Source organism: Tachyglossus aculeatus, chromosome 5 (assembly GCF_015852505.1).
Source record: "Tachyglossus aculeatus isolate mTacAcu1 chromosome 5, mTacAcu1.pri, whole genome shotgun sequence".
NCBI lineage: Eukaryota > Metazoa > Chordata > Mammalia > Monotremata > Tachyglossidae > Tachyglossus > Tachyglossus aculeatus.
Genome location: NC_052070.1, coordinates 101739156 through 101759967, shown reverse-complemented (window position 1 = coordinate 101759967; position 20812 = coordinate 101739156). Strand labels below are relative to the sequence as shown.

At 51.6% G+C, this 20812-nt stretch overlaps 1 protein-coding gene and 1 non-coding gene across 2 annotated transcripts; both read right to left on the bottom strand.

The window, feature by feature from the left end:
- Nucleotides 1–1832: 1832 nt before the first annotated feature.
- HAPLN3 (hyaluronan and proteoglycan link protein 3) lies at nt 1833–13425 on the bottom strand. The gene is made up of 5 exons (XM_038746935.1): nt 13341–13425; nt 7705–7862; nt 5781–6149; nt 4153–4455; nt 1833–3048 (listed from the first exon to the last, which is right to left on the bottom strand). The coding sequence occupies exons 2-5, from the start codon at nt 7835–7837 to the stop codon at nt 2762–2764; spliced, it is 1092 nt and encodes a 363-aa protein (XP_038602863.1). The 5' UTR covers nt 7838–7862; nt 13341–13425; the 3' UTR covers nt 1833–2761.
- A 2448-nt stretch (nt 13426–15873) lies between these two features.
- Nucleotides 15874–16009, bottom strand: LOC119929344. The gene has a single exon (XR_005451472.1). It is a non-coding gene; the product is annotated as a small nucleolar RNA SNORA7 (small nucleolar RNA).
- Nucleotides 16010–20812: the final 4803 nt, after the last annotated feature.

The window sequence follows — 20812 nt, the reverse complement described above, 5'->3', positions numbered from 1 at the left end:
TGTGCCAGGCACTGTTCTCAGCACTAGGGTGGATACAAGTAAATTGGGGTGGACACAGCCCCTGTCCCACTTCGGGCTCACAGTCTCAATCCCCATTTTACAGATGAGGGAACTGAGGCACAGAGAAGTGAAGTGACTTGCCCAAGGCCACACAGTAGATAGGTGCCAGAGCCAGGATCCATCCACCCATCCTCATCCATCCACCTATTCATCCATTTATATTCATCCATCCAACCATCCATCTTCAACGGGCAGTGCTGCAGATCCTTTGGGACTAACTCTGTCTTGTTGCCCTGAGTGCTTCTAGATCCCCACACTCCCAGCAAAGAGAAGGGTTGAACTTGGGCAAGTCCCTTCACTTCTCTGTGCCTCAGTTCCTTCATCTGCAAAATGGGAATTGAGACTGGGAGGCCCATGTGGGAAAGGGATTGTGTCCAACCTGGTTTGCTCGTATCCACCCCCAGTGCTTAGTACAGTGTCTGGCACACAATAAGTGCTAACAAATACCACAATTATTCAGACCCCAACCTGCTCAAAACAGAAAGGAGTTTTCTTTCTTTCTCCACCCACATGCCATTTCTGTCTCATTTTCCCCAATCAAGAGCACATCTAACAGAGCAGTCCCGCAGGAGCAGGCTTCAGGCAGTAAGCGATAATAGCCGGTACTTTGGAGTACTTCAGGGCACCCCGTTCAAGAGGATGGCAGGCAGCACAGCATTGGGGCGGGTTGGCAATGCTGAGAGGAATTTCTGTTCAAAACCTCTGAAGCACATTTAAGGTCAGCTATTCATAAGGTTAAGATAGTTAATAGATTTCATTAATCAATTGCTTTTACTATTGTATTCCTGGCATAGATTTGGGCTGACTCAAGAGATTTGTCCAAGCAGCGTGACCTAGTGGAAATAGCCCAGACCTGGGAGTTAGAAGGACCTGGTTCTAATCTCAGCTCTGCCACTTGTCTGCTGTGTAACTTTAGGCAAGTCACTTCACTTCTCTGGGCCTCAGTTACCTCATCTGTAATATGGGGATTAAGATTGAAAGCCCTATGTGAGATAGGGACTGTGTCCAACCTGATTAGCTCATATCTACCAAAATGCTTAGTATAGTGCCTGACATATAGTAAGCACTTAATGAATGCCGTAAAAAATGGTCAGTAAAATGTTCCAAATGATGTCTTCACTTTGTGCTGCAGGGGCTCCAGAAGGTATGTGGGAACATAATTTATTTCCCACTTTACAATGGAACAACTGCTTTTCATGGAAGAGCCCTGGCCAGGAAAGTGCCATCCTCATCTCAGAGACAGCTGGGGCTTAGCTCAAGGCAGCGTTAGAGCATAAGCCCATGGAATTGCCATCCCGGTCAGCCCCACGGTCCATCTGACCCAGGGTTCTGCCTCTGACAACGGCACCAAAATGCTTAGGGGAACTGTGTGCCCTAGTAGTTAGGGATGGGACATTTAGCCTCCCTCACCTACTTTGCCCTCTCCATCCCTGCTATCCAGTGACCCAGCATGGACCACTTGTCCCAGGTATTCATCCAAACCCCCTGGAACTTGTTCATGTTTTCAGCAACTCAGCTTCCTGGGAGAATGAGCTCACCCCCCTTCTTCAGTGGGAACCCCCTTCCCCCCAAAGCCTCAATGGGTGCCCCCCGCCCAACTTTGAGACTGTGGCCTCTGTAGAACAACAACAATTTTGTCCTGTCCACATCCTTCATTGTTCCAGTCTACTATCTCTTGGCCTATATCTTTCCTGTCCCCTCTGCACCCCTGTCCCAAGCTGGCAGGACAAAAAAGCTTAGGACTGAAGAAAAAAAGGACCAACAGGCTTGAGTTCTGTAGAAAAGCTTCCAGCAAATTTATTGACCTTTGAAAACAGGTCCAGCTGGCAGTTCCTGGCCAGTGGACAAGTCAGAAGGACCTGAGTTCTGATTTCATCTCTGCCACTTGTCTGCACTGTGACGTTGGGTGAGGCTTTTCACTTCCCTGTGCCTCAGTTACCTCAACTGTAAAATGAGGAGTAATTCTGAGGGCTCCAGGTAGGCTTTGACGGTATCCTACTTGTTTAGCTTGTATCTACATCAGTGCTTAGTTTAGTGCCTGGCACTTAGTAAGCACTTAACAATTACCATAAAAAAATCCCTGAAGAAAGGGCAGAGGGGAAGAGAAAGGGGAGTCAGAGAGATGAAATACAAAAGAACTTATGAGGCTGAGAACAGGGGACTCTTAGCTGGTCCCCGAGGTGGGGGCTGGGTATGGTGAGATGCCCAGATCTGCCAAAGCTTCACCTCTCTGGTGCCTCCAACTGGGTCCCAAGCCGAGCCAGCCTAGTTCTGGATCGAGGGGGCAGGGTGGGGTCCCTGGGGACGAGGTGAGAAAGGGATCAGACAGGAGGGGGGGGGGGGGGGCTCTGTTACCATAGAAACTGCCAGTCCTTGGATTCTCCTCGATTATGGCTCTTCTAGGCTTCAGTATGGGAGCATAAAGGAGACCCCATCTTCCCAAGCCCCAGACCCTCCTGGGTAAGAAGGGACCTGAGGAAGAGACAGGCTCAGGGTGGAGCCTAAGGGTTTCTCTTTGGGTTTCAAAAACTGTAAAACGTAATACTATTTTAATAAAAGTTTAAAAAAGTTTTTTAAAAAACCCGTCACCTTCCCAGGGAAGTAAGGAACTGTTAATAAATATACCAGTCCTGAGGGGTGGGGGAGGTGGAGAGGGATGCCTGCCACCTGGGGTTGGGGTAGGGGAGGCCCCTCAGGGACCCTAGCTGGTTTGGTAGCAGTAGACTCCGAACCGGTGGCTCTCCGGGTCGGGAAAGCCAAAGCTGCGGACACCAGGGTCCGTGGAGCCGCAGTTGGGGCGTGGGTGTGTCACAGGGTAGCGGGCACTGCCATCAGCCAGCCAGCCTGCGTCGCAGCGGTCCAAGCCCTGGAACTTCCAGGCGGCAAACAGCTGGCCCACCTTAGCGATGCGGGCTCCGTCCTCCAGGCAGGCCTCCTCCGCCTCCGCCAGTGTCAGCTTCTCTGGGTGCTCCAGGTAGTACACTCTGCCTGCAGGGGATGCCACAGGGAGGCCTATGTCCCTTGGCACAACCCACTGGGCCATGTGTGGGACAGGGACGGGGAGGTTCAGGACCCCCTCTCCCTCTCCCCAGACAGGACTGAACAGTGGAAGAGGAAGAGAAAGCAGCAGGAAGAAGAAAAGGAGGAGGAAAAGGGGGAAGGGGTTAAAGAGAAGAAAGAGGCCAGTAGGGGAGGAGGAGAAGGAGGAAGAGAAAAAGAGGTTGAGGGGATCAATCAATCAATCATATTTATTGAGCACTTACTATGTGCAGAGCACTGTACCAAGCACATGGGAGAGTACAGTACAACAGAATTAGCAGACACATTCCCTGTCCATAATGAGCTTATGGTCGAGAGGATGAAAGAAGAAGGGAGAGGAGGAAGATGAAGAGGAGGAGGAGGAGAAGGAGGAAGATGTTGAGGAGATGCAAAAAGAAGAAGGGGAGGAAGAGGAAAAGGGAAGGGGTTGAGGAAGTGGAGGAAGAGAAGGAGTGCAAGGAGGGGAGAAGGAGGAGGAAGAGGAGAAGAGGTTGAGGAGATAAAAGAAGAAAGGGAAGGAGGAGGAAAAGGGAAGGGGTCAAGGAGGTAGAGGAAGAGAAGAAGGAGGGAGAGGGGAAGAGAGGACAGAGAGGAAGAGGGAGGGGAGGAGAGAAAAACGGGTCCCTGGTTCAGGCACTAGTGGTTACTGCTCTGTCAGCCAAGGACTCCCCACTGCCCCCAGCAGGCGAGATAACAGGGGCCCTTCCTGGGAAGCCCTGGAGGACTGGCACTCCTGGCTCTGACCCCTCCTGAGTTACCCATGGAACTCACCCCACTAGACTGTAAACTCGTGATGGACAGGGAATGTGTCTGTTTATTGTTGTACTGTACTCTCCCAAGCACTTAGTACAGTGCTCTGCACTCAATAAATATGATTGAATGACTGACTGACTGACATGGGTTCTGCGGGAAGCGGCAGCCCAAAGATTCCTGCCTGCCACCGTGCCTTGGGCTGGGGGGAAAGCTGAGGTTGGGGAGCTCCCAGTGAAGACCCCGGTGAAATCACAACCCCTTCCCTGCCCCCAGCCTCTGGCCCGGCCCAAGCCCGCTCACCTCTCTGCGCGGCCGAGAAGCAGAAGACGTCATAGCGGTGGTGGCTCCGGTGGCGCTGCCCATAGCTGCGGACGCCAGGGGCTGTGCCGTGCCCTCCGCAGGGCTGCCGCGGCTGGGTGATGGGGTACTGCACCGTCCCGTCCAGCAACCAGCCTGCATTGCACCAGTTCAACCCCTCCTCCCAGGCCCTGAAGAGCTGCTCGAACGAGGCCACTGCTGCGTCCTGGCCCTCGCAGGCCCGCTGGGCTTCGTAGAAGTTGAACTGGTAGCGGCCGAGGCGTGGCTGGTAGGGGAACACTACTCCTGGATGGGGGTGGGGGGTGGGGGTAGGGGGAGAGAGGAGGCAACACTGAGCTGCCCCATCAGATAGGACAAATGCCTGGGCCAGCATGGTGCCCATTTGGTTGGAAACAAGGGACTGGATCGTAGAAATGTTGCAGAGGAAGAAGTCAGAATTTGGAGACAAACCGAATATAGGGTTTGAAAGAGTGAGAGGAGTGGCGAATAATGAGAAGCAGCGTGGCCCAGTGGAATGAGCATGGGCATGGGAGTCAGAGGACTTGGGTTCTAGTCCCAACACTACCACTTGCTGCTGTGGGACCTTGGACAAGTCATTGCATCAGTTTCCTCATCTGTAAAATGGGTACTCAAATGCCTGTTTTTCCTTCCCCCTTAGACGGGGACTGTGCCTGACTTGATTATCTTCTACTTATCCTAGTGCTTAATACAGTGCTTGGCACATAGTAAGTTCTTAGCTAATTCCACGATTATCATTACTGTTAATATTATTGTTATTATTAATATAATGTCAAGATTTTGGGCTTGAGAGGCAGGGAGAATGATGGTGTTGTCAACTGTGATGGAAAACTGAATTAGAGCAGAGGATTTTATGGGAGAAATTAGTTCAGTTTTGGATATATTAAGTTTGAGGTGTCACTGGGACATCCAAATAGAGGTGTCCTGGAGGCCGGAAAAAATATGAGTTGGGAGGGAAGGAGAGAGATCAGGGCTAGTGAGGTAGATTTGGGACCTATTCGCATAGAGATAAGAGTCGAAGCCATGGGACCAGGTGACTGAGTGGAAAGTTAGAAGAGAAGGGGACCCAGAACTGAGCCATGAGGGACACCTACAGTTATGGGAAGGGAAGCAAAGGATGAGCCAATGGAAGAGATTGAAAAGGAACAGAGAGAGAGGTGAGGGAACCCATAGAGAGGGAGTCAATAAAATTAAGGTTAGATCGTGTTTCCAGGAGAAGAGTGTCAAAGGCAGGAGAGATGGAGGGGGATTAGGACGGAGTAGAGGCTGGTCCCCCACACTGAGCCAAGTTTGCCATCTCCTAGCAGGCAATGGCACAGTGGAAAGAGTCCTGCTGCTCTCTGCCTCCCTGCTCCCTTACCCTCCCTGACTCCATGCCCTGTTTGCCACCTTGCCCTCACTGCCTCCCTGCCCTCCTGTCTTCCTGCTCTTCATGGCTTCCTGTTCCCCTGGCCTCTCTGCCTCCCTTCCCTTACGCCTTTGGTGGTCCCCTGCCCCTGCCCTCTCCAGCCTGGGAGACCCAGCCCTGCCCTCTATCCCTCGGGCCTGGCCTTCACTTCCCCCGCCCCCTCCCCGCCCCGCAGCCGACTCACCTCGCAGCTCCAGCTCCACCACACCACTCTCGTCCTCCAGGCCATCAATGACCTCGCAGCGGTAGCGCCCGTAGTCCCGCAGCCGCAGGCCGCGGATCACCAGGGACACATCCCGCCCATTCTCCTGCTGCAGGTGCACGCGGCCCCGGAATTCCCCGAAGCTCCGGTGCCGCAGCCCGATGGCCACCAGCACGTCCCGCTCTGGCTCCCCTTCCTCCCCCAGCTTCCACCACTTCACCCGGACGGGCCGTGGCGAACCCAGGCCTGGCTCGTAATGGTAATGGCAAGGCAGTGTCACGTTGGCCCCCCGGTGGCTAAACAGAGCTTCCTCGGGGGTCTCCACCACCAATTTCACTCCATTGAAGAGACCTGGAGGGAAGGACCGGATACAAGGACCGGGGTTACAGCAGAGTAAGGCCTAATTGTTATCAATACTATAATAATAATAATGATTGTGGTATTTCTTAAGTGCTTATTATGTGCCAGGAACTACACTACACATTGGTATAATAAAAATAATAATAATAATAATGGTATTTGTTAAGCGCTTACTATGTGCCAAGCACTGTTCTAAGCACTGGGAGGGAATACAAGGTAATCAGGTTGTCCCACGTGGGGCTCACAGTCTTAACCCACAGTTTACAGATGAGGTGACTGAGGCACAGAGAAGTTAAGTGACCTGCCCAAAGTCATACAGCTGACAAGTGGCGGAGGCAGGATTAGAATCCATGACCCCTGACTCCTGAGCCCATGCACTTGCCACTGAGCCATGCCGCTTCTCTGATAGACACAAGATAATCAGGTCGGATACGATCCCTATCCCACATGAAGTTTGCAGTCAAAATAGGAGGGAGATCAAGTATTTCATCCCCATTTAACAGATGAGGCAAGTGGCAGAGCGGGGATTAGACCCCAGGTTCTCTGACACCCAGGCCCAGGCTCTAGCCAATGAGAGATGGGGAGTAGAGGTGGGGAACAGCCTCAGGATGGGGTCTGAGGCATGGGAAGCTGGGAGTCCCTGGGCAGAAGGAAAAGCCATCGGGGTCAGCTTCTCTGTATCCTTGCATCGATGACTCTGACAGAGCCATTAGGGCACCTGCAGGCACCATGGAATAGTCACCCTCATGGTTATGGATAGACCATCCAAGGTGGCTGTGCCCCCTCTGTTTCCCTGATTCTTTCTCCAGGGGTCCAGCATGGACTATCACCCTCGGATCCATCCAAACCTCTCTGAATTCCTGCTACACAATTCCCCAGGGTAACAGATTTCTCCTCCTACCACTGGGTAAAGAAGGCAAAGAATGTTTCCTTTGATTGGTTTCGACCAAACACCCTCGCCTCCCGTGGGCATCTGGGGCTGTGGGGCATTTCCATTATCAAGAGGATAAAGGAGCACCTGGGGAGAGATCCCAGGAATACTGTAAGGTAGGTGCAAGGCCGGGAAAATGGGGACTCTCTACAAGAGCACTATCCACCTGAAAGGAAGCAGGAAGGGCATGGGCCCCAGGTGGTAGGACAGGGAGGGCAGGAGGGGATCTGTTCCCACCCCACCATCTCCTGCAATGTAGGACTGGGGTCTTCCTCCTGGACCTGCCCTTGCCCAACTAGAAGTGAGAACAACCCAGGCCTCGGAATCGTAGGATCTGATTTCTAAGCCCAGTTCCACCACTTGTCTGGGTGACCTTGGGCAAGTCACTTAACTGTACCTCAGTTACCCCATCTGTAAAATGGGGATTAAGACTGTGAACCCCATGGGGGACAGAGACTGTGTCCAACCCTGTATCTACCCCAGTATTTAGGGACTTTGTGTCCAATCTACTCCAATACTTAATAAAGTGCTCGGAACATAGTAAGTGCTTGATAAAAAAAATTTTAAGAAATAAAAAAGGGTCCTGCCTGGACGGGTTGTGCCAGCTACACGTACCTTCTCCATGACCATTGCCATTGCCGTAGCCCCGATCATTCATGACGTTCCTGTAGTAAAAGCCATTGTAGAAGGGGAGCCCAGGGCAACCACGAAGGAAGAGCAGCAGGGCCACGAGCAGAAGAAGCATCATTACACGTCCCTCGGTGAGGCGATCTCTGCCGCAGCAGTTGGGGAAAAGGTTAGGGAGGTGAGGGAGGGGCGGGGTGCCAGATATCTTTAAGAATAATAATAATAATAACTATGGCATACAAAGCGCTTATTATGTGTCAAGCACTGTTCTAAGCAATGGGGTAAATACATTGGGATAATAATAACAATAATTATGATAATGGTATTTGTTAGCATTTACTATATTTCAAGCACCATTCTAAGCAATGGGTGGGGATATGAGGTAATCAGGTTGTCGCACCTGGGGCTCACAGTCTTAATCCCCAGTTTACAGACGAGGTAACTGAGGCACAGAGAAGTTGAGTTGCCCAAAGTCACATAGCTGACAAGTGGCAGAGCTGGAATTCGAACCCATAACCTCTGACTCCCAAGCCCGGGCCCTATCCACTATGCCAGATGCCTCAGACTCTATCTTGCTGCCGCAGTCCAGCGTTCTGAGTCCTGACTCCTCAGTTCTAACTCTGAGTTACTCTTCCAAGCGCTTTGTACAGTGATGGGAGGCTAGGGGTCTGAAACCACACTGTGGGCTTTACAGCATCCCCTCTAACTCCTGCCAACACCTGGCACTGAGCAGGACAGGGGGGTAGAACAGCTGGTTGCCTTAAACCAGCTGATGATCTGATTACTGCTCTCAACTCTACCCTTTCTACTCAGCTAGACTCACTCACTCCCCTTTCCCTTCGCTGCTCTCGTACCACTAACCCACAGCCCTGGATCACTGCCACTCTCCGCCTCCTTCGCTCTTATGCTCGAACTGCCGAACGCTGCTGGCGAAAGTCTAAACACCATGCCAACCTCGTTCACTTCAAGTTTATCCTTTCCTGCCTTAACTCAGCGTTCTCCTCTGCCAGACAAAACTATTTCTCCTCCCTTATTGACACTCATGCCCATCATCCCCGTCAGCTCTTCCGTACATTCAACTCCCTTCTTAGGCCCAAGGTTCCTCCCCCTCCTCCTTCCCTCACCCCCAATGATCTGGCCTCCTACTTCATTAATAAAATTAAATCCATCAGGTCTGATCTCCTCAAAGTCACTCCCCCCCACCCCCCTTCTCCAACCCCCCGGCTCTCAACACTCTCTGCTACTCTCCCATCCTTCCCAGCAGTATCCTCTGAGGAGCTCTCCTCCCTCCTCTCAAGTGCTACTCTGGCCACCTGTGCTTCTGACCCCATTCCCTCTCATCTCATGAAATCTCTCGCTCCGTCCCTTCTCCCCTCCTTAACTTCCATCTTCAACTGCTCACTCTCCACTGGTTCCTTCCCCTCTGCCTTCAAACATGCCCATGTCTCTCCCATCCTAAAAAAACCCTCTCTTGACCCCACCTCACCTTCTAGTTATCACCCCATCTCCCTCCTACCATTCTTTTCCAAACTCCTTGAACGAGTCATCTACACGCGCTGCCTCAAATTCCTCAACACCAACTCTCTCCTCGACCCCCTCCAGTCTGGCTTCCGTCCCCCACATTCCACGGAAACTGCCCTCTCAAAGGTCACCAATGACCTCCTGCTTGCCAAATACAACGGCTCATACTCTATCCTAATCCTCCTCGACCTCTTAGCTGCCTTTGACACTGTGGACCACCCACTTCTCCTCAACACGCTGTCCAACCTTGGCTTCACAGACTCCGTCCTCTCCTGGTTCTCCTCTTATCTCTCCGGTCGTTCATTCTCAGTCTCTTTTGCAGGCCCCTCCTCCCCCTCCCATACCCTTACTGTGGGGGTTCCTCAAGGTTCAGTTCTTGGTCCCCTTCTGTTCTTGATCTACACTCACTCCCTTGGGGACATCATTCGCTCCCACGGCTTCAACTATCATCTCTACGCTGATGACACCCAAATCTACATCTCTGCCCCTGCTCTTTCCCCCTCCCTCCAGGCTCGCATCTCCTCCTGCCTTCAAGGACATCTTCATCTGGATGTCTGCCCACCACCTAAAACTCAACATGTCCAAGACTGAACTCCTGGTCTTCCCTCCCAAACCCTGCCCTCTCCCTGACTTTCCCATCACTGTTGACGGCACTACCATCCTTCCCATCTCACAAGCCCGCAACCTTGGTGTAATCCTTGACTCCGCTCTCTGGTTCACCCCTCACATCCAAGCTGTCACCAAAACCTGCCGGTCTCAGTTCCGCAACATTGCCAAGATCCGCCCTTTCCTTTCCATCCAAACCACTACCCTGCCCGTCTGGACTACTGTATCAGCCTCCTCTCCAATCTCCCATCCTCTTGTCTCTCCCCACTTCAATCCATACTTCACGGCGCTGCCCGGATTGTCTTTGTCCAGAAACGCTCTGGGCATGTTACTCCCCTCCTCAAAAATCTCCAGTGGCTACCAATCAGCCTAGGCATCAGGCAGAAACTCCTCACTCTTGGCTTCAAGGCTGTCCATCACCTCGCCCCCTCCTACCTCTCCTCCCTTCTCTCCTTCTACAGCCCAGCCCACACCCTCCGCTCCTCTGCTGCTAATCTCCTCACCGTGCCTCGTTCTCACCTGCCCCGCTGCCGACGCCCGGCCCATGTCATCCCCTTGGCCTGGAATGCCCTCCCTCCCCACATCCGCCAAGCTAGCTCTCTTCCTCCCTTCAAGGCCCTACTGAGAGCTCACCTCCTCCAGGAGGCCTTCCCAGACTGAGCCCCCTCCTTTCTCTCCCCCTCCTCCCCCCTCCATATCCCCGCCTTACCTCCTTCCCTTCCCCACAGTACCTGTATATATATATATATATATATATATATATATATATATATATACATATATATATATATACATATATATATATGCACGTATTTATTACTCTTTATTTTACTTGTACATATTTATTCTATTTATTTTATTTTGTTAATATGTTTTGTTTTGTTCTCTGTCTCCTCCTTCTAGACTGTGAGCCCACTGTTGGGTAGGGACCATCTCTATATGTTGCCAACTTGTACTTCCCAAGCGCTTAGTACAGTGCTCTGCACACAGTAAGCGCTCAATAAATACGATTGATTGGTTGGTTGATCAAACCCCAGGGGTTGCTGGGCTTGGCTGGGCTGGGCTGCGTGGTGCTCGCTTGGGAGTCTGCTCCAATTGGAAGCAGCCTCTCAAAGTCCCCCACCAAATGCCATTCTCATCAATGGTATTTATTGGTGGTTTACTGTGTTCAGAGCACTGTATTAAGCGCTTGGGAGAGTACAACACAACAGAGTTGGTAGACCCGTCCCCTGCCCACAGAGAAGCAGTGTAGTCTAGTGGATAGAACATGGGCCTGGGAGTCAGAAGGTCATGGGTTCTAATCCCAGCCCCACCTCTTGTCTGCTGCGTGACCTTGGACGAATCACTTCACTTTTCTAGGCCCTCATCTGTAAAATTCGGGTTGAGACTGTGAGTCGATGAGGGACAAGGACTGTGTCCACCCCTATTTGCTTGTATTCCCACCCGGCGCTTCATACAGTGCCTGGCACATAGTAAGTGCTTAACAAATACCACATTATGGCCTGGGTGGGGCAGGCTAGAGGTGCCACGGGACTACTACGGGTTTCCAGGATGGATTCGGGCTGGAGTCCCCGGCCCGAATGGGGATTCCCATGGGGCGCCCACTCCCACCGGAGACCCCCGACCCCCAAAGAAGCGGCTGCGCAGGTCCCCCTTGGCACCAGCAGAGGGCACTCTGCACCCGCAGTGTCTCGCCCCTTCCTTCTGTCCGCCCCAGGCCTTGGGGTTCCTTAGGCATTTCATTCATTCAATCGTATTTATTGAGTGCTTAGTGTGTGCAGAGCTCTGTACTAAGCGCTTGGGAAGTACAAATCGCAACATATAGAGACGGCCCCTACCCAACAACGGGCTCACAGTCTAGAAGGGGGAGGCAGACAACAAAACAAAATAAGCAGACAGACGTTAATACCATCAGAATAAACAGAATTATAGCTATATACACATCATCTATAGAGTATTAAATACGTACAAATATATACAAGTGCTGTGGGGAAGGGGAAGAGGGTAGGGCGGGGGGGCGATGGGGGGAGGAAAAGGAGGAGAGGAAAAAGGGGGGCTCAGTCTGGGAAGGCCTCCTGGAGGAGGTGAGCCCTCAGAAGGCTTTGAAGGAAAGAAGAGAGCATTTGCCATCTGGGCCCCTGCTTAGACCTGGTTTTTTTGAAGCCCCTCCGCCCGGGTGGCTGGGGGAGCTCGTGTGAGCCCGTTGTTGGGTAGGGGCTGTCTTTGTTGCCGAACTGTACTTTCCAAGCGCTTAGTACAATGCTCTACACACAGTAAGCGCTCAATAAATACGATTGAACGAATGAATGAATGTGGGCAGGGAATGCGTCTGTTTCTTGTTGTATTGTCCTCTCCCAAGCGCTTAATCCAGTGCTCTGCACGCAGTAAGCGCTCACTAAATACGATGGAATGAATGGGGCGGGAGAGCAGCCGGGGCGGTGGTCCGGCTCCAGACGGGGGTCCCAGGCTGCAGACCCCAGCCAGAGGGGCAAAAGGACACCTTTCGTCCGCTGGCGCAACCGAACTAGCGCCTACGCCCGCCTTAGGGTGGTCGTTTTAGCGCTGGAGTTCCAGTCCCGCTCCGTGCCCTTCCACCCTGGCACCTGGAGGGCACCTGGCGGGGGGCGGGGTCTGTCCAAACGGGGCTTCCTCAAGCCCCTCGCCCAGCTTGGCTCAGGAGCCGGGCTAACCCAAACTGGGAGGGGGTCTCCAGGCGCCCCTTCACCGCCCCGGGGGCGTGGGGGGAGAAAACAAGGCGGAGGTTGGCACGCTCCCCGAGCTACCGGATGCAGGACAGCCTCACCCGACTCTGTGCCTTGAATCCTGCGCAGGGCACCCTCCTGGATAGCGGCCCTCCTTTCCGAGCCCCCGGCCCCCGACCCCCTGCCCCAGGCCAAAGCCCCTAGGCCAAAATGATAATCATCATCATCATCATCATCATCATGGTATTTGTTAAGCGCTTACTATGTGCCAGGCACGGTGCTAAGCGCTGGAATGGATGCAGGAAAACCGGATTGGGCACAGTCCCTGCCCCATGAGGGGCTCATGCTCTCAATCCCCATTTTACAGATGAGGTGACTGAGGCCTGAGAAGTGACTTGCCTAAGGTCACACAGCAGACGAGTAGCAGAGCTGGGATCAGAACCCGGGCCCTTGTGGCTTTTCCCGGACCCCAGACCCCAGACCCGAGACCCCTACCCCTGGCCCTCTACCCAGCCCCTCATATCAGATCCCAGATCCCTGTCCTTCTGCCCAGATCCAAAGCCCCCAGCCCCTCACCTCAGACCCCAGACCCCTGTCCCTCTGGTTGCACTCCAGCTTCCAGGCCCGTTTGAGCTGTGCCCCAACTGCGGCAAGCTCCGGGGCCCTGTGCCCGAGTACTCTCCGTCTGTCTTAATCCACCCTGCCCCTTGCCTCGAACTGGCTCCTGTCCAGGTTTCCAGACCAGAGTGGGACCCCCACCCCCAGAAGTCCAGCGGGACCCAGCCCCCTTCTCACCAGGCCGGCGGGCAGGCGGGTGGGCAAACGAGATGCTCCGAGGCTCAGCCCGGCTCAGTGGATGAGGCTGGACCGCTACTCTGAGATGTGTTTTGGGCTCTCGAATGACCAGAGAGGAAACAGCCAGGGACAAACGCCGGCCCTCCTGGGCCAGCCTCTTAAAGGGACACACGCTCCTTTCTCAGACCCTGCACAGAGCCTCAGAGGCTGAAACTCGTGAGAAAATTTCGGAGCGCCTGTGGTCTGGAGGAGCCTGAGGGTCTCCCCAATGAGACACCCCCACACACACACTCCTTGGGGGACGGGTGAGGGGGAAACCATCCTCTGCCACCTGAGTAAGCAGGGTGGCTTAGTGGAAAGAGCACGGGCTTGGGAGTCAGAGGTCGTGGATTCTAATCCCAACTTTGCCACTTGTCAGCTGTGTGACTTTAGGCAAGTCACTTAACTTCTCTGTGCCTCAGTTCCCTCATCTGTAAAATGGGGATTGAAACTGTGAGCCCCACATGGGACAACCTGATTACCTTATATCTACCCCAGCGCTTAGAACAGTGCTTGGCACATAGTACATGCTTAACAAATATTATTATTATTATCATTATTATTATTATTATTATTGTTATTGTTATCATTATTATTATTATTACTACTACCCGAGCCAGAGCTGGGGAGATGGGGGCGAGGATAGGTTACCTTGGAGGTTGCGTCTTATGAGGCCCAAACCCCTGCATTTATCCTCTGACCAAGCTATTTTACAACCGGGGAGATCTGGGACCCTGGGCAGGGTTCACCATGAGGGTTGGGGATCCAGGAGAAAGTAGGAGAGGAAGGGGGCAAAAGGGATCAATTTGAGGTGAGGGGCCCTGAGGAATTTAAAGGCAAACATTTGGCTCTCTCTTCTGCTTGACAAGAATGTGTGGTGGGGCAAAGAGGGTGGGGTTCAGGATAGGGGTATCCAGGCCCGCTTGGATCATTCTGGTGATCCCCAGGATGGGAGTCTCTACCCACCCCCAGGGTCTCTGTCACCTACCTACTTCCAAGGGCTGGAAGAGGGGAGTGAGAAGAGACTGTGTGTTTCCTGACCTTCTGACCCTTCCCCTCTGGCCCCAGGGTAGAGGTGGGGGTGGAGGGGGGCTGGCAAAAGAAGCAACCTGGGTAGGATTTGTTGTTCTCAGCTAAGGAAGTGAGCAAGCCCAGAGCAGGGCCTGGCTCCAGGGGAGACGGGAAAGCAAACATGTCTGTCAAAATAGAGTCATCCTGCAGGCCTCTGGGCCCTGTGGGACCTGGTGCTGGGGTCGGGGGAGGCAGGGGACTCGCATGCCATTTGCCATGAACACCACATCTTTGGGGTTGTGATCACCACTTCCCCTGCTGCTATAACGACAGCAGGCACAGGAGGCAGGGAGAACTGGGGTGGTATTTGGCATCACTTAACTTCTCTGTGCCTCAATTACCTCATCTGTAAAATTAGGAATGTGAGCCCCATGTGGGACATGGACTGTGTCCAACCAAATAAAGTTGTATTTACCCCAGCGCTTAGAACCATGCCTGGGACACTGTAAGCACTTATCAATTATCAATAAAAAAATAAAAAAAACCCACTTCCTTGAACAGTCCCCTGGCCACTGCTGGTGCTGCTGTTACTCATTTGGGGTGGAGAGTCGGGTGAGGAAGGGAGCAGAAAACAAAAAAAAAGCCTCAGGCACCTATCAATAATCAATTGATCAGTGTTTTTTACTGTATGCTTACTATGTGCAGAGCACTGTACTAAGCACTTGGAAGAGTACAGTAGGACAGAATTAACAGACATGTTTCGGTCCATAACGAGCTTCCCGCTCACATCAGCAAAGCCCCATCATCCACCTCCTAATCCTTGTCCAGTTCTCCCCCTGGGCTGGGGGCACCTAGGGGGAGTACCACTAGGACCCCTTCTGATTCAGCAGGAAATTCAGGTAGAGGGCCAGATCTCAATGTGACATCGGTGCTTTTGACACTAAAGAAATATGCTTACCAACCCTGGTTTCACTGGCATTGTCTTCTCCTAGTTCTCACAGACTGTTCATACTCGATCTCTTTCGTGGACTCCTCCTCGGTCTCCCACCCCATAACTGTGGGTGTCCCTCAAGGTTCAGTTCTCCATCTACAGCCACTCCTTTGGAAAACTCTTTCACTCCCTTGGCTTCAGCTACCATCTTTATGCAGACGATTTCCAAATTAACCTCTCCAGCCCTGATCTCTCTCCTTCTCTGCAGTCTCATATTTCCTCCTGCCTTCAGGACATCTCTACTTGGATGTCCCACCAACACTTCAAACTTGTCTTATGTGGTTGAGTCATCCCTGACCAATAGCGGCACCGTGGACACATCTCTCCCAGGACACCCCACCACCATCTGCAACTGTTCTGGTACTGTTTCCATAGAGTTTTCTTGGTAATAATACAGAAGTGGTTTACCACTGCCTCCTTCCGTGCATTAAACTTGAGTCTCCACCCTCAACTCTCTCCCATGCTGCCACTGCCCAGCACAGGGGAGTTTTGTCTTGTAGCAGATTGCCTCCCACTCTCTAGCCACTGCCCAAGCTAGGAATGGAATGGATGATTCTGTTTGACTCTCCCTCCCATAGTTGAGACTGGTAGAGCACTGGAAATTCTCCAGGTGTGACCCTGAGAGGGGAACACCTTAAACTAAACTTGTCCACAAGAGAACTCCTCATATTCCTACCCAAATCCTGTCCTCTCACTGCCTTAGCCATCTAATATATACTACAACCTCCTCTCTATCTCACAAACCTGTAACCTTGGCGTTATCCTTGACTCATCCCTCTCATACAAGCCACTTACTCAATCTGCCTTGAAATCCTGTCAGTTCTACCTTCCCAACATCACCAAAATCTGCCCTTTCCATTCCATCTTAACCATGCTGATCTAAACACATCCTATCCCCTCACTGACCTCCCTGCCTTCCGTCTTTCCCCATTCCAATACATACTTCACTCTGCTGCCCAGATCGTTTTTCTAAAAAAAAAAAAAAATTCAGTCCATAGCTCCGCTACTCAGGAATCTCCAGTCCACTCATTCAAGAATTCAGTCCAATCCTCAAGAATCCCCAGTGGTTGCCCATCCACCTCCGCTTCCAACAGAAACTCCTTTCTATCTGCTTTAGATTAATCAATCAGCTCTCACTCTCTTACCTGACCTTACTAATTTCCTACTGTAACTTCGCTCCATTAGTACCAGTTTGCTCACTGTGCCTTGGTCTTTTTTATTTCACTGCCGAACACTTTCTTATATCCTCCCATATACCACCATACTCTCCACCTTTAAAGCCTTACTAAAATCACATCTCCTTTAAGAGTCCTTTCCCAATTAAACCCTCTTTTCCCTAACTTCCTTTCCTTTCCTATTCACTAGGATCTGTACATTTTGTACATTTGATATTCACCCCACCTTCAGCCCCACAGCACTTATTTACATACCTAGAATTTGTTTATTTTTATTCACATCTGTCTCCCCTTCTAGACTGTAGGCTCCTTGTGCAGAAAACATGTCTACCAACTCTGCTGTACTGTACTCTCCTAAGGGTTTAGTACAGTGCTCTGAATGAAGTAAGGGTTCAATAAATACCACTAATTGCCATTTGTATGCAAGTAATGTGCAATAAGAGTTTAGGGATGTTGAATCCCACAGCAGGGGCGGGTGGTTTATGGTATTTGTTAAGCACTTACTTTGTGCCAGGCACCCTACTAAGCACTGGGGTAGATACAAGTTAATCAGAGATTGGACATAGTCCATGTCCCACATGGGGCTAACAGTCTTAATTTCCATTTTACAGATGAGGTAAATTAGATACAGAGAAGTTCGGGGACTTGTCCAAGGTCACACAGCAGGCAAGTGGTGGAGCCAGGATTAGAACCTAAGTCCTTCTGACACCCAGGCCCACCCTCTGTCCACTAGGTCATTCTGCTTCCCATTGCCCCAGAAAGCTTGAGCATCTGAAATGTAAGCAAGTGGTTTAAATAGATCAGCAGATGAGCACTTCCTGATGGGTTGATAGAAACAAAGTCAGAGACGGAGAGAGCAAAGTTTTGGTGTTGGATGGCTCATTCTTGGCCATGAGGATGGGTGCTCAGACAATCAATCCATCAGTGATATTTATTGAGCACTTCCCATGTGCAGAGCACCGAAGTAAGTGCTCAAAAATCTCCAGTGGCTACCAATCAATCTGCGCATCAGGCAGAAACTCCTCACCCTGGGGTTCAAGGCTCTTAATCACCTCGCTCCCTCCTACCTCACCTCCCTTCTCTCCTTCTACAGCCCAGCCCACACCCTCCGCTCCTCCACCGCTAATCTCCTCACCGTACCTCGTTCTCGCCTGTCCCGCCATCGACCCCCAGCCCACATCATCCCCTGGGCCTGGAATGCCCTCCCTCTGCCCATCCGCCAAGCTAGCTCTCTTCCTCCCTTCAAGGCCCTGCTGAGAGCTCACCTCCTCCAGGAGGCCTTCCCAGACTGAGCCCCTTCCTTCCTCTCCCCCTCATCCCCCTCTCCATCCCCCCATCTTACCTCCTTCCCTTCCCCACAGCACCTGTATATATGTATATATGTTTGTACATATTTATTACTCTATTTATTTATTTATTTATTCTACTTGTACATATCTATTCTATTTATTTTATTTTGTTAGTATGTTTGGTTTTTGTTCTCTGTCTCCCCCTTCTAGACTGTGAGCCCACTGTTGGGTAGGGACTGTCTCTATATGTTGCCAATTTGTACTTCCCAAGCGCTTAGTACAGTGCTCTGCACATAGTAAGCGCTCAATAAATACGATTAATGATGATGATGATGCTTGGGAGAGTACAACATAACAACGCATCTTAATGCCACAGTCTGAGAGAGTCCTGGCCTGGACTGAGCCAGTAAAGGCTTTTCTGATTTGCTGGGTCAGCCACCAAGCTGAAGAAGAGCCAGGAGATCACAGGGTGTCACATAAAGCTTGTTCTTCATACTCCAAGAAAAAGCCACCATAGGTGAAATTCACCTATGGAGACGTGTATGACATTATTGGTAGTGGGCTTGGCCAATGACAGGTCACTCTAACATGGGAACCTGAGAATTCCCAGGTAACCTTAAGTACTTTGATATCCCACCCCCAGGCCCACAGCGTGGCCTAATGGAAAGAGCACAGGTCTGGGAGTCAGAGGACCTGGGTTCTAATCCTGGCTCTGCCAGTTGTCTGCTGGGTGACCTTCGACAAGTCACTTCACTTTTCTGGGCCTCAGTTACCTCATCTGTAAAATGGGGATGGAGACTGTAAGCCTCACATGGGACAGGGATTGTGTCCAACCCAATTTGCTTGTATCCACCCCAGCACTTAGTACAATGCCTGGCACACAGTAAGTGCTTAACAAACACCATAATAATAATAATTATTATTATTACTATTATTATTAATCCTGCCTCCTGCACTTGCCTGCTGTGTGACCTTGGGTAATTCACTTGAACTGCTCTGTGACTCAATTTCCTCAATCAATTCATGGTATTTATTGAGCACTTACTATAGTGTAATAGAGTAGGTAGATAGACCCCTTTCCACAAGGAGTTTACAGACTAGAGACTTCCATATCTGTAAAATGGCTACTCAATACCTGTTCTTCCTCCTACATAGGCTGTGAGCCCTGTCTGGGACATGGATTGGGTCTGATTCGATTCTTTGCATCTACCCCTGTGCTCAGTGCAGTGTCTTTCACATAGTAAGCACTTAACACCACAAGTATTATTATCATTTATTATAGCACTATGCAAATACCTTTATACTCTGCCACTTCCCAGATCTGTCATTTATTTTAATGCCTGCCTCCCCGCTGTAGCTCTAAGTTCAGAGAAGCGGCATGGCTCAGTGGAAAGAGCACGGGCTTTGGATTCAGAGGTCAAGGGTTCAAATCCCAGCTCCACCTATTGTCAGCTGTGTGACTTTGGGCAAGTTACTTAACTGCTCTGGGCCTCAGTTACCTCATCTGTAAAATGGGGATTAAGACTGTGAGCCCCTCACGGGACAACCTGATCACCTTGTAACCTCCCCAGTGCTTAGAACAGTGCTTTGCACATAGTAAGCGCTTAGTAAATGCCTTCATTATTATTATTATTATTCATTGTCTGTATTGGTACTCTCCTAAGCACTTAGTACATACAGTGCACAGTTTAAGCATGCAATAAATACTATTGCTTGCTTGCTTGCTTGATTGATTAAAGAGACAGGAAGTTTGCTCTCCAACTCTCTCACCCTCTCCAGCCAGAGGGGACCCAGGAGGCTAGAGCTGGAAGGGAGCAATGCCGACAGAGGCCAGAGGGATGGAGAGACTGCCAGAGGCTGGAGAGATGGAGAGATGTTGGTAGAGACTGGAGGGGTGGAGAAACGCCAGCAGAAGCCAGAGGGTTGGGGAGACACCGACAGAGGCCAGAGGGATGGAGAGGCGGAATGACCTGCAGCCTAGTGGGAGCTAGAATTCTTACATCACCTCACCCCAGTCACTGGGAGGAAAAAGCTGCTCGGTGCCCATGGGGCTGGACCCGGCCTCAGCTCTGAGAGGGTGCCCGGGGGTGAGGCTCCTGCTTCCCTGTCTGCACCCCCACACCACCTTGTCTTTGGGGCAGGAAACCAAGAGGGGGGCTTTGCTGGGTGGTCCCTGCCTGTGTGGGAGCCAAGAGGTCAAGCGCCAGGCTCTTCCTGGAGTCACTTCCAAGTCCCTCCAGTTCTCACACCACATCCATCCATAAAACCACCATTCTCCCAGCCCACTTTGGGTCCCTCAGATCCCTCAACCCAATAAAATATGAAGTCAACTGGAGAGTGATTCTGGGGTCATTCAATAATTCATTCAGGGAGGAAAGGTTATCCTTAGCCCAGACAGCCATTTTCTTGGGGGAATTTGGCCATTCTGAATGTGGGGAAATCGGCCTGGCCTGGCCTGTTCCACTTGGGGTCCAATCTGCATCCAGCCCCAGCCCCAGTGTGTGACCCGCATAGAAATCCTTCCGGATGACTGCCTTGAGCACATAAAAGGAACCATCCACCCCACAATTCTCACCTGCCCAAAGACACCCTCCTCCACACCCTCCTCAACCCCACCTGTTTCCATCATGAATCCTGAGTGCGTATGTGGGGAGACCCGGGGGAGGGGAGAGACATAAGGCAGCAGGGGCATCTGACCCCAACCCCCCACCCCCAGATCTCCATCAGAGGGAAAAACAAGCAGCTTTGCCTGCAGTTCACTCTCTTTTCTCCCCTGCTCTGCTGGCCATTCCTTGCGCCTGAGGAGGGTGCCCCCCCAGAAGCAGTAGGGTCTCAGGATGGGGGTGTTGAGTGAGGGAATAATCACTGTGAGTGCCGATGGAAGTAAACATCTGCTATGGCAGGACAGGTCTGTAGTGTGCAAGCTGACCCTAGGGGGTCTGCCCTCTCCTCTCCCGCTGCCTCCTC

What these genes read in the sequence shown, in the direction of transcription:
- HAPLN3 (XM_038746935.1), bottom strand. Translation starts at nt 7,837, where the DNA reads ATGATGCTTCTTCTGCTCGTGGCCCTGCTGCTCTTCCTTCGTGGTTGC. An exon ending in TGGCAATGGTCATGGAGAAG is followed by an intron (nt 6,150 to 7,704) that starts GTACGTGTAGCT and finishes CCTTCCCTCCAG; the next exon opens with GTCTCTTCAATGGAGTGAAA. An exon ending in GGTGGAGCTGGAGCTGCGAG is followed by an intron (nt 4,456 to 5,780) that starts GTGAGTCGGCTG and finishes ACCCCCATCCAG; the next exon opens with GAGTAGTGTTCCCCTACCAG.